The 12,462-nt window shown below is 42.2% G+C and overlaps 1 protein-coding gene across 1 annotated transcript; it reads left to right on the top strand.

Annotated features, from left to right (window-relative positions):
- Positions 1 to 8,044: 8,044 nt before the first annotated feature.
- LOC121024356 (nuclear RNA export factor 2-like) lies at positions 8,045 to 12,422 on the top strand (the record flags this gene model as incomplete). The annotated part of the gene is made up of 10 exons (XM_040466593.1): positions 8,045 to 8,228; positions 8,461 to 8,614; positions 8,902 to 8,985; positions 9,106 to 9,210; positions 9,330 to 9,410; positions 9,531 to 9,600; positions 9,748 to 9,836; positions 9,957 to 10,064; positions 10,240 to 10,349; positions 12,231 to 12,422. Coding segments are annotated over 10 exons (1,103 nt in total), but the record flags the coding sequence as incomplete, so codon positions are not given.
- Positions 12,423 to 12,462: the final 40 nt, after the last annotated feature.

Raw genomic sequence — 12,462 nt, 5'->3', positions numbered from 1 at the left:
ATTCTATCAGTTTGCTTCATGTATTTAGAGAGTCTGTAGTTTAGTATTTATAACTGTTATAGTTTCTTGGTGAATTAATCCTTTTATTATTACTTAATGTTTTCCTTGTCTCTTCTGACAGTTTTTGACTTAATGTATATTTTTTCTGGTATTAGAATAGTCATTGCTGCCCTCTTTTTGTTACCATTTTCATGGAATATCGTTTTCCATCCTTTTGCTTTCAACTTATGTATGTCCTTAGATCCAAAGAGAGTCTCTTGTAGACACCATATAGTTGGATCATGTTTTTTTCAATCCATTCAGCCTATCTGTGTCTTATGATTGGGGAAATAAATACATTTAAATTTAAAGTGATAACTGATGGGGAAGGGCTTACTACTGCCATTTTCTTCATTGTTTTCTGTATGCCTTGTAGCTTTTTTGTCCCTACTTTCATTTCTCACTGTCTTCCTCTGTATTTAATTGATGTTTTGTAGTGATATTCTTTGATTACCTTCTCATTTGCTTTTGTGTATATTCTGTAGGTATTTTCCTTGTGGTTATCATTGTAATTACATAAGACATCCTAAAGTTATAGCATTTGTTTTGAGTTGGTAACAGTTTAACTTCAATTACATACAAAAATTTTACTGCTTTACACCTCCACCTTCCCTACTTTATGCTATTGAGATTGCACATCATATCTTTATATATTGTATATTAATTAACATAGATTTGTAGGTTCTTAAAAATATTTTTGTCATGTAAATTCTTATTGTCATGAAATGCACCAAAGTTACAATAGTACAGGTTACTATATTTGTGCATGTATTAAACTTTACTGCAGAACATATTATTTTCATACAGCTTACTATTTTCTTTCTACTATTTTTTTCATTTTAAATTGGACTCCTTTTAGCATTTCTTATACAGCAATTCTAGTGATAATGAACTCCCTCAGCTTTCATTTATCTGGAAAGTCTTAATTTCTCCTTCACTTGTGAAGGACAATTTTTCCAGGTACAGTATTCTTGGTGGACAGTTCCTTTCTTATTTACCTCAGTACTTATAATGTATCATCTCATTCCCTTCTAGCTTACAAAGTTTTGGCTGACAAATCAACTGATAATATTATAAAAAGTTCACTTGCACATGATGAACTGCTTTTCTCTTGATGCTTACAAGATTCTCTCATTGTCTTTGACTTTAGACAATTTGATAATATATCTTACTGTAATTCTTTTTGAATTCATCCTAATTTGAGTTTCTTCAGCTTCTTGAATCTTCATGTCCCTTTCTCTCCTCAGATTTGAGAAGTTTGGGGCCATTATTTTTGCAAGTGAGATCTCTGTCCCTTTCTTTTCTTTCTTGGATTCCCCTCCTACACATATTGCTCTTCTTTATAATGTATCATAAGTCCCATGTGTTCTCCTTACTTTTCTTTATTCTTTTTTCTTCTTGCTATTCTGACTCACTGATTTCAAATGACCTGTCTTCATATTCACTAATTATCTCATCTGCCTGACCAATTCTACTGTTGAACTCCTCTTACAAAGTTTTGAGTTGTTCTTCTATTTTTCAGCTTTAGAATTTCTGCTTTTTAAGTTTTTATCACTTTATTGATGATCTCATTTTGTTCAGATATTTTTTTCCTGTTTCATCAAATTGTCTATCTGTTTTCACTGTTAATTCATTGAGGATCTTTCTTACAGTTATTTTATAAGTCTTTGTCAGACAGCTCATGGATCTGCTTTTTGTTTTAGAGTCAGTTTCTGGAGTTTTGTTCTTTTAATTGGGCCATGTTTCCCTGTTTCTTTGTAGGCCTTGTAATTTTTCCTGAGACTTGATCATTAGAAAAAACAACTATCTCTGCCAGTTGTTGTATACAGGCTTCATCCAGGGGATGACCTTCACTAAAGTCAACCTTGCTGAAAGTTCTAAGACCTTTCATAACTTTTCTGATTTCTTTTACTCTCCCTATCATCTGCCTGTGAAACTGAACCTCTAACTTACTGCTCACCTCTGTTTTCAGCACTTTCTAAATTCTGATGCAAGTCAAGTAAGTTTTCTAATCTCAACAAAGCAGAAATTAGTCCTGGATCATCCCCCTAACAAGCCAGAATGTTGGATACATTGTCTACTTTTGTTTCCATACTAATGAAGGAAAGGGAATAAGGGGGAGTTTCTCCCAGTCGTTTCATGGTATGTCACATAGGCAGATGGGCATGAACAGTACTGCAAAACAACATGAATTTTCCTACCCCTTTAGCAAAAATCCCTTCTTGGTTTTATAATGGCCTGAGTGCCGTATCTTCTCAGTTGATCTCCAGAGTTCTTACAGAGGTATTCTGGTTCGTATATTGCTGTTAACTCAATGTCTGTGTGGCAGAAGGAAGACCTGTAGCTTCCTGGTCAGCCATGTTTCTTACATCACTCTGTAATATACAGTTTTATATCCTGATATTTTTTCTTTCATATAGTGTCATATAAGGTTCCAGAAGTATTCTATCTTACTTACTTAGCCTAACACTTAAAGCTGAACCATTTTTTGAATAATAATACATTTTTAGCAAAAATGTAGAAACTGGGAATGTAAATCCCCCTTCAAAACTTTTTGTATGCTTGTTTCAGAGTCTAAGCTTTTTACTTTGGTTCTCTTAATCAGTATGTCAGATCATTTCTCACCAGGGCTATCCCGTTTTACTGTTGCTACTTGGTAAAATACATTAATAGATGGCACCACAATCTTTTTCCATACACCCTTCCATTTTATTTCTCATTTCCCAGAAGACTAATAACAATAAATGCAAATAACACACATTCATCCTTTACTAAATGCCAGATTTTGTACTAAGTAATGACATAGTAGTAGCTAACTTACTTACCATGCTTATTGGGCCACAGGCATTTCTCCAGGTGTTTTATATATATTTTCATATATTAACTCAATTGTCACAATTATCTTATGAGGCAAAACTGTGACTATTTTGAATGTAAGAGGAAAAAAAATAAGGTGAGTCACCATGAAGTCAAAGTTACTTTCCCTGGACCATAGAATTTAGCACCACAATTCAAATCTTGATTAATCTGACCTCAGATCCTATGCCCCAAACCAATAATGTGTGACTCCATGTTAGGGCTGAAATGAGCACTGGGACAGGACTCAAAAAGTCCAGTGGGCAATGATGGGTGTTGTGTCTGGGAACAACATGCCCTGAGCTCCAGCCTTTTGTCCAAGAGACTCATCACTGCATGCTCTTCCCCTGTACCATCTCTCCTTTCTCTGTCTGTGTGGGAACTATTTCTCTGTGTGGGAACTGTTTGGCTTGAAGATGAAGTAACAGACAAGTTATACATGGAGAGAAAGGAAGGTTTCCAGAGAGGTGCATATTGCCAGGATGAATTCAGGTCCTCAGAGGCTTTTTCCAGTTGTGTTTCATTTTCTTACCAATGATCACCCTCACCTTTCTGGCCCATACATCCATCCCTTGGCTTTTTTGCTCTGCATGTAGGGTATCCATGTCCCTTACTTCCCATCTGCCCTTGATTCCAGGGACAATCATTTCTACCCCCTCTTCTGTCAATATCAACAACTCTCTGGTCCCATTGTTTTTCTGTGTCAAAGAGCCTGTAAAGCACAGCCATATAATTATAAGCATATATTCCAGCAGAGAATATTTTGTATGATAAAGTTTAAAAGTGAAATGTCTGGGTCAAAGTGTAAGAATGACTTTTGAATGGTTGAGCATACTCTAGGAAATCAGACTCTCCTGCACTATTAGTGGAGAAGTATATTGGTGTAAATATCTGTAGGAAATTGTCTCTTATAATTTAAGATATTTATGTGCTTCTTCTAGGAAGCTGTAGAACATGGACACAAATCTTGGAACCACCCTAAATCCCAAGCCATGCTACACTGGGTTATTTGGCCTCCACCATTAGGAATACCTTGTATACAGAAATCTAAGACTTTAAATTTGAAAATCAATTCAAATGTTAAAATGACAAGATTTAAAAAAAAAACAAGAAGGAAAAATTGGCCATATATAATGCATAATACATGAAAAGAAAATGTACATTAGGGTCCAGTTTTCTGTGGCAATGCATTTTCCAACATGATATGAAATATATGTATGTGTAATCTAATTATGCAAATTTAAAACAGATAATATTAACACATGCCCACGTACACGCGCACGCGCGCACACACACACACATTCTTACTTTTCTCTGAGACAAGGACGATAATGGTACCAAAAGGCTTAACACACACAGACATGCATGTAGGTCCAGAACAATCATACTACACATACCACATACTCAGGAAGCTATCTGTGCTGGATTTAAGGGTAACGTCTCCTCATTTCTGTCACCAGTTACAAAACCCTCACTTCCTAAGAAAATCAGTAGTTTTAGCATTAATCAAGAGGGTGGTAATTAGCTCTATTTCTAACTGTACACTAATGAAAAAATACTAATTCTGCATAAGAAAAGTTCAAAAGATGTTAGTTATACAAAAAGGTTATGAAACAGTTCTGCAGCCCATTTTTTATGGAATAAATAGATGTGGGTAGAAATGGTTGAGATGTATGGATTCTCCAAAGTGGCTTTCTTGATCCCAAATCTACATTGTTGTCTACATTCATTTAACAAATACTAATTAAGCCCCATTATATACCAGACACTGACAGCTCAAAGTGACTTCTAATCTGTAAAAACTGTGATCTAAAAAAGATTTGTCCATTTAGTTCAAGACAGATATCTCCACTTGTTCCAAGGCACCTGGACACTCCCCCTCCCAACCCCCAAGCAAGAGTTACTAGATCCTATTCACAAAACATCATCCCTTGTCTGCTCAAAGAAATCTATCCTTGAGGCCCAAAAGTTCACCATTAAATTAGAACCAGCATAGTAGCTAGAGGAATACTTAGGCTGCCGACCAAATACTTAGGAGGCAGACCAAAATGTGAGGATACAATCTCTGTTCTGACACTAACTTGACTGAGAAATCCTGGGAAATGGACTTAATTCCTGTGAGCCTAACATTTGTGGTCTGAGAAGGAATTGTAGATACAGTCATCATGGGGTTTCTGTGAGGAGGTCAAAGAAATCTAATGAGTCTGCCCAACACTGAGCAAATGTTGGCTGCCTCAGGGTAAGTTTTGATTTACTTCTCATCCTGTTCTTTACATACTATAGCAGGGATGCCATTGCCATGTGCTCAGAGGCCTAGCAATGATGTAGGCAGAATTCCAAACTGACACAGGAAGTAGCCATGTGAATACATATGATGTCATAAATGATACTCGCGACCATTTCTCCATGGGAGGGAGGATCAGTTGGTGCTTGGTGGAGCTTGAGGGGTAACTCAGGCAGCCTGGGTGAGAACTACCAGGTGATTTGTGGTTCTCCTGTTATTGCCTTTGATTCTCACAGAGCGACGGCAAGACAGAGATCGTGTTGAGATGAAAACCTTCAGTAAGTGGATATGCGCGTGCACACACGTGTGTGTACACGTGGTCCCTCTGGCTTTTTAATCATGTGCCCACTCTCCTGTGAGATTCCCAAAACAAGGCTATGCCCGAGATTGCTCTGGTATGAATCACCTTGATGAGGGAGGCCTCTGTCCCTGTTTAGGCACCCAACTTAACTGGTCAGTCTGGGGATTGCTGTAGCTGTTAGCTAGCTCACTTTTACACTTTCCCATTGTCGATGTTATTTCTGAAGTAATGTCACTTCTCAAAAATGACTCTGATGCCCCCATACACCATACGTTGACCACAGGCCCTTATTCCTCCTTTTAATATTTAAGTTTTTCCTTTAATTGGTGGATTTTCAGGAAAACCGGTTGGTTTCCTGCCATTCTCCAAGTGTCATCAATAAGGTTCCTCTTTGTTGTTGTTATTGTTTAATATCATTATGAACTTATGGTCTTTTAACATGTTGATGACATCAAACCATTGTTACATTGTTTTGAGCAGAGGAGTCAAATGATTTGACTTATGCTCTGCTGCTGGTGACCTGGACCTGGAAGGCAGTATAATCCAGGAGATAGATAGATGTTGGTGTCTTGGCCAGGGTGGTGGTAATAACGGTGGTGGTAAGAAGTGGCTAGATTCTGGATGTACTGGAGAGAGGGGGTGAAAGAATTTCCTGATCTGTTAGATATGGAGCGTGAGAGAGAGAGCACTCCAGGTTGCTTTCAAGTTTTGAGGACTGAGCCATTGGCATTTCTGGGTCAAATGCTCTATCCATGTTTAATTCCACTTCCAGTGCCACACAGGAAAAGTCCCAAAGGTTGTGAGTAGCAGGATTGTCTTGACAGCAAGGCCACAGAGTGAAAGCAATGACTTCCCAGAGGAGTAAATCTGAGGCCTGGTCATAATTACTACATCAGGGAGCAATCAGCAGTCAACAGATTTTTACTCATAATCGTGCCCTGAGACAGCATGGAGTAATTGAGGTACAAAATGTACAACACACAAACCAAGAGAGCCTTAAATATTAGAATCCAAAAGGAAGCTGGTTTCTACCAGTCTGGTTACCTTAATCCTCCCCCTACTGCCCACCCAAACCACTAGTATTATTATCTGCTGGTACAGTGTTTGAGTTTAACATGGTACAAATAAAATACCTTTAGTGAATCCACTGTGGGAGAGGGAATTGGGACTGATATTTCTGTAGATGCCAGAAAACTCCCAAATCTATAATTTACGTGGTGAATGATATATGTTGGCAGGGAGTATTTGTGGAGGGAGGGGTGAACATCAATACAACTAGGGGTGAATACAGGGTGAAATACCACCAAAACATAGTCTAAGTATACCTGTGGCTACAATGTCCAATAAAGTAGGCATCAGAGCAAAGAAAATTGATAAGAGACAGAAAGAGGCGTTACATAATGATAAAAGGATCAATCCACTGGGGAGTCATGATCCTAAAAGTATATGCAGCAAACAACAGAGCCTCAAAGTACATGAAGCAAAGCCTGATAGAGCTGAAAGAAGAAATAACCACATACATAATTATAGTTGAGACCTCAACACCCGCCACTCAGCAAGGTATAAAATTACTAGAGACAAAACCAGCAAGGATATAGGACATCTGAATAACATAATAAATTAACAGGATCTATATGACATAAATAGAGCACTCCACCCAATGACAGCAGAGTGCATTTTCCCCCCAATGTCGATGTAACATTCATCAATCTAGATCATCTCCTAGACCATCAAACAAACCTCCACAAATTTTATAAGAATTGAAATCACACAGAATACATTATCTGACTATAATGGACCTAAATTAGAAATCAATAATAGAAAAAAAAAGAATCCCTACACACTTGGAAATGGTAGTTGACTTATTCCACGTTGTTATTCAGATACTTGTTATAGAGGAGCTGAGTTTAGAAAGAGTTGTCTTCTCAGCTGAAAGGCATTTCATGCTGGGCAAAAAGAAAGCTCACTCTGGATGTTTCAAACTGAGTATTGTTGACAGCAAGCTGGAGGGAGAGGGACAGCTTAGGAGGCTGTTTACATCAGTCTTTCTTGACGTTAAAGCTTGTACTACACCAGCAAAGGAAACAGCTTGCTGATTGTTAGCGGGATCAGTTTGGTGGCTGATTATATTTGGGAAGCATGAGAGAGATTGCCTCTGTGGTATTGGTGTGGGTGTTAAGCCTGAGAGAAGGCACAATTCAGATGCCTTCCTGGTGTATGGCTGGTTTGCAATCTAACCCATGGATCACACATTGTTTTTATTTGTTTGTTTTTATAAATCCTGTTTCATTCTTTAAAGGGTTCAATATAGTTTCCTCTTCCCCTGCTCCCACTCAGTCACCTCCTTCTCCTCCCCCAAGATTCCTCCCCTGATAGTGCCATCTGTAAAATAAGGTTCTCCTGTCTGGACAAACAGAGGAGTTTCTTTTCTGGGGGTTGTGGGATTGGACCCTTAGGGCAGGTTGGCATTTTGCTTGCCCTACTATGGTGTGAGCCTAAGACATAGTACATGGTAAGTGGACCACTGGTGTATCTTCAAACTTGTATTTCTGTCCCCCTTTTAGAATCCAACGATGGTGGTAACTCACCTCAAGGAAGACAGAGAGTTTGGGGTTCTTTGCGAGGTAATTCTGGCAAGAGTAACCCCCAATATGAACATGGTGGATATGAGCCTCAGCTTTCACACCACCAGGAGGATTATGGAAATGTGATGATGAGGAATGCCCAGGAGTACCCCCAAGTAAGACAGTAAGTGACCATACAGCCTGGTTTGCATGTTGCAACCCCTGGGATTATGCAACTCTTTCACTCTACTTGCTCTTCTTTTCCTTCTCTCACTGGAAAATTGAAGAATGCTCAAAGTGGAATAATGGTTGAGCAATCCTACTTGTAGTCCTGGTGGCAGAGAGGTAAGGGTGTATAAATGAAGACTTTCTTAGCATTTATGGCCACCATTCTCCTCTCCACTTCCCTTCTGCAGAACTTTCTATAGCAACCAACAGAACATGAGGAGAGTGAATTGGCATAATGAAAGCGATATCCATGTTACTGTGTGGAGAGATAGAAAACCTCTGAAGAGAGAAATGAGGGAGAACACACAAGATGGAACCCCAGGGAGCTGGTTCAAGATCACCGTGAGTGTCCTGGCAAGATCTTCATTAGAATATCCTGGAACTTTATCAAAGGAATACCACTTTAAACAACTTTACATCGATTATTTGTAGGAGAGTTTTCCAATGGAGAGAAAGAGGGTTTAGAAAATCCGTATTTTGCACAAAAATAAGAAATAATGCTGGTGGTCCCTTCTTTAAAAGCCCTGTACAGCTCAGTAGAGAGTTGGAAAAGAACACTGTTGGGTCTGTTTTCCAGCTTTAATTCCGTGTTGTCTCTCCTCACTCCCATCCCTTCTTTTCATCTTTAGATTCCCTATGGGGGAAAGTATGAGAAGACATGGCTAGTGAATTCAATCCAGGACCATTGCAGTGTCCCTTTCACTCCAGTGGATGTAAGAGAGGATGGTGAAGCCAGATGAGTGGACACAGGGAAAGAGGGGCTGGGGTGGGGGGAGCCCACTGAGCAGGTAGACTCTATCCTTCAAAATTATTGTTGCCTCCCTCTCCTGTAGTTTCACTATGTGAAAAACCAAGCTCGGTTCTTTGTCCAGGATGCTGGCATTGCCTCTGCATTGAAAGATGTCAGCTACAAGATATGTGATGAGGAGAGCCAAAAGGTATGTGTTGAGGGCATTACCTGTACCTAGTCCCGGGGTGGGAGGACAGGCCAGGGTCTGGTGGTCTTCTTTGGAATCAAGGTTCTTGGTGCTTACCCGAGCACCTCACCTTCCTGCAGATATCGATCTTTGTCAATCCCTCTAATGTACCCTACTCTGTGCGGTATAAGTTGAAGCCAGAAGAAATGAAGCAGCTAAAGGTAATGCAGACTCAAGGCCCGTTGCATGCCCACACCCAGACCCACCTCCTCTTCCTCCAGCCCCCGATTTTCCTATCCCTACCAGAGCCTCAGAGTGGCTTTCTCTGCCTTTCTCTGCAGCTGACCATGCACAAACGCTATGATGTCTCCCATGAAGCTCTTGACCTCCAGAGTCTCCGCTTTGACCCAGGTACAGTTGATAGCAGTAATGCTAGGGCAGGTGAGGGCACAGGGATCTGCCTGGGAGGGAGACTGAGGAATGGTAACGTGGGGAGGGGTTGATGCTGGCCCTGGACCCCTCTCAGCCTTCTGTTTGCCTCCTCTTGGCTTCCTGAAGACTTGGTGGGCCATGATATTGATATAATCCTGAATCGAAGAAGCTGCATGGCTGCCACCCTGCAGATCATTGAAGAGAATTTCCCTAAGGTAAGGCCTTAGTCCCAGTGCTGTTATCAATAGTAGGGGGTGGAACTCATGAGGTGGAGGACAGATTTGTCTCTGAGGCCCTAGATAGTAACTGTCACTCTAACTCTTCTTCACCAAAAGCTGTTGTCCTTGAACTTGAGCAACAACAAACTATACCAGCTGGATGGCCTGTCTGACATTATACAGATGGTCCCCACAGTCAAGATCCTGAACCTCTCCAAAAATGAGGTGGGAAGAGGGAGCCAGATCAAAGTTGGGGGTGACGGTGGGTGATAGTGCTCATCCAAGTGATGACAGTAGGCAAGAGAAGGTACCTATGTAGAAGGGTGGGGGCTGGGGGTGCAAGGGCCCGCGTGTCTCTTTCCCTGGGACTCCTTCCCAGCTTCCTCCCCATATTTCTCAGCTGACCTTGGTGTGGGAGTTAAACAAGATGAAAGGGCTGAAGCTTGAAGAGCTTTGGCTAGAAGGGAACCCTTTGTGCGACACCTTCCCAGACCAGTCCACCTACATAAGGTCAGTGTGAACCTCTGTCACCCTTCTTGGATAACTTCACCCATGGGGTCCTGAACTATCCCTGACAGTGCCCCTCTGCTGGTGGTGGCATCCTTAGTCCTCTGGGAGTATCACAAGCCTTGCCTTCTCTGTTTGTGTCCCTCACCTTCACTTAAAGATCTTTTATCCCTCTGAGCTGCTCACCTCTTTACATGCTCTGGCATCTGTTTCTGACTTTGCACTTAGCTTTCTCTGATACCCACCTATGATGTGCTCCAAGAAGCAGGTCTCCCCCTCCTCACCAGGACCAGGGGTAAGCAGCCTTGAAACAGATGCTGGTGACCTGGACCAAGTAGGCTCCTCCAGCCCTGAGCCTCATGCTGAGACAGGCCTCCCTGCCTCTGTGGTGGTATGGGGCTTTCTTCAACTGTTCTGAGAAGGGCTTTCCTTCTATTAAACGAAATGTCCCCCCATCTGTCCCAGGTTTCCATGGTGGCTTTGTGCCTCAAGGCCCTGGATGGCTTCTTTCATTACATCTATTTCTCTGGCCATATGCCAGGAGCTGAACCTTCTTTGGGAGAAACTAGGGTTCCCTGAGTCAAGGGGCAAGAACTGGACCACTGCCAGTGAACAGAGGGCTTCCCAAGGTAGGAATGGAAAGCAGAGGGCAGAAGTGCTTGAGAAGACAGAAGGACAGGCCTCTCAGAGGCACTGCCCCCTATCCACCTCCCACATATGTCACATCATCCCATCTGGTCGTTCAGAAGAGCCCTGGGTAGCCTGACATGGGTATAATTCCACAGGCAAGGAATCTACTGAGACAGGCACAGGTGCACAGGGGCCATCAGGAGGGAAGGCAGTGACAATTAGAGGGGGACATGGACCCTCAGGCCCATGGTGAGCTGGGGCTTGACCCTCTGCTCCTTCTGGGGAAGGCCTCCTTCTCCTGTATCTGCCTCGTTTCCCATACCCAGCTCCAGCTGAGCTCACACAGGTGACAAAGTTTCAACCAGCATCCAATGGGCCCCCAGCCTAACACCTGCATGTTTTCCATTCCTACCTCAGGTGCCAGGGCCAGCCAGGGCAGATGAAGGAGAGGGCTTCAGCTACAGAGCCATTCCCCCCTTCTTCTCTCTTCCTCCCTGGCCCCCACCAACATAATGGAGCTTTTTTTCCTTTCACTTTGCTTTGCTTTCTCTTCCTCCTTTGTCACTACTCACCTATGTCTCTCTCACCTTTCCCCTCCTCCCCTTACTCCCTCTTCTTTCTTGAACCCCCACCCCCTCCCCCTCCTTCCCTGCCTCCTGGGTCTCGCCTCACTCACCTCTCTGCCCTGGAATTCTGGGACATCCCTGGGAGGTGTCATGATCCTGCAGAATGCTGGGCCCCTAGTGAGGTAGCAGAGCCATGGGTTCCCACTTCATTCCCTCTTCTGTCTGGAGTCTTCAGTGGAGACCTGGAGGAAGGAAGGGAGGCAGGGAGGGGAAGGGAGCCCCAGAGGCTGGGCTCCAAATGTTGCTCCTGGTGGCACTGGAGATGGGAGTCAGGACAGTGTAGGTGGGAGATACCCAGCAGGTAGGTAAGAGAGGAGAGAGAGGGAGAGAGAGAGCAAGAGAGAGAGAGAGAAAGTGATGGAGGGAAGAAGAGCAGTAGGGAATATGAATGTGAAGCTGTGGAGAGAGATTAGGAGGCTATACCTTCAGAGAGTCCATATGGAAGATGTTTAGTGCTCAGCAGAGTAGTGGACCTAAACCTCTTGAAATCAGAGGCTGAAATGGGAAAAGGGGCTTCTGGATGGGCAGAACATATTGGTCTTTGTTTATGGCATCAGTGTTTTAACACAAATGAAGAATTGCAACCCCAGGCTATCAACCACTTCTTTCTATTTTTGGTCTTGGACAGTGCCATCAGGGAATGTTTCCCCAAGTTGTTACATCTGGTAAGTGCCTACACTCATCATTGTCTCTTACTAACATTTATCATCTCCATATCTGCCCTCAAACTCATTGGTCTTGTCTAGATTGCATGTATCCATGACCTTTATGCACTAGGAAACATAGACTCCTGAAAAAGATAAGGATATTCTTCCTGGAAAAAATGTACACACACACACACACACACACACACACACACA

This window comes from Herpailurus yagouaroundi, unplaced genomic scaffold (genome assembly GCF_014898765.1).
Source record: "Herpailurus yagouaroundi ecotype Mexico unplaced genomic scaffold, PumYag 63922, whole genome shotgun sequence".
Classification (NCBI taxonomy): Eukaryota; Metazoa; Chordata; class Mammalia; order Carnivora; family Felidae; genus Herpailurus; species Herpailurus yagouaroundi.
This window is presented reverse-complemented; position numbering and strand designations above follow the sequence as displayed.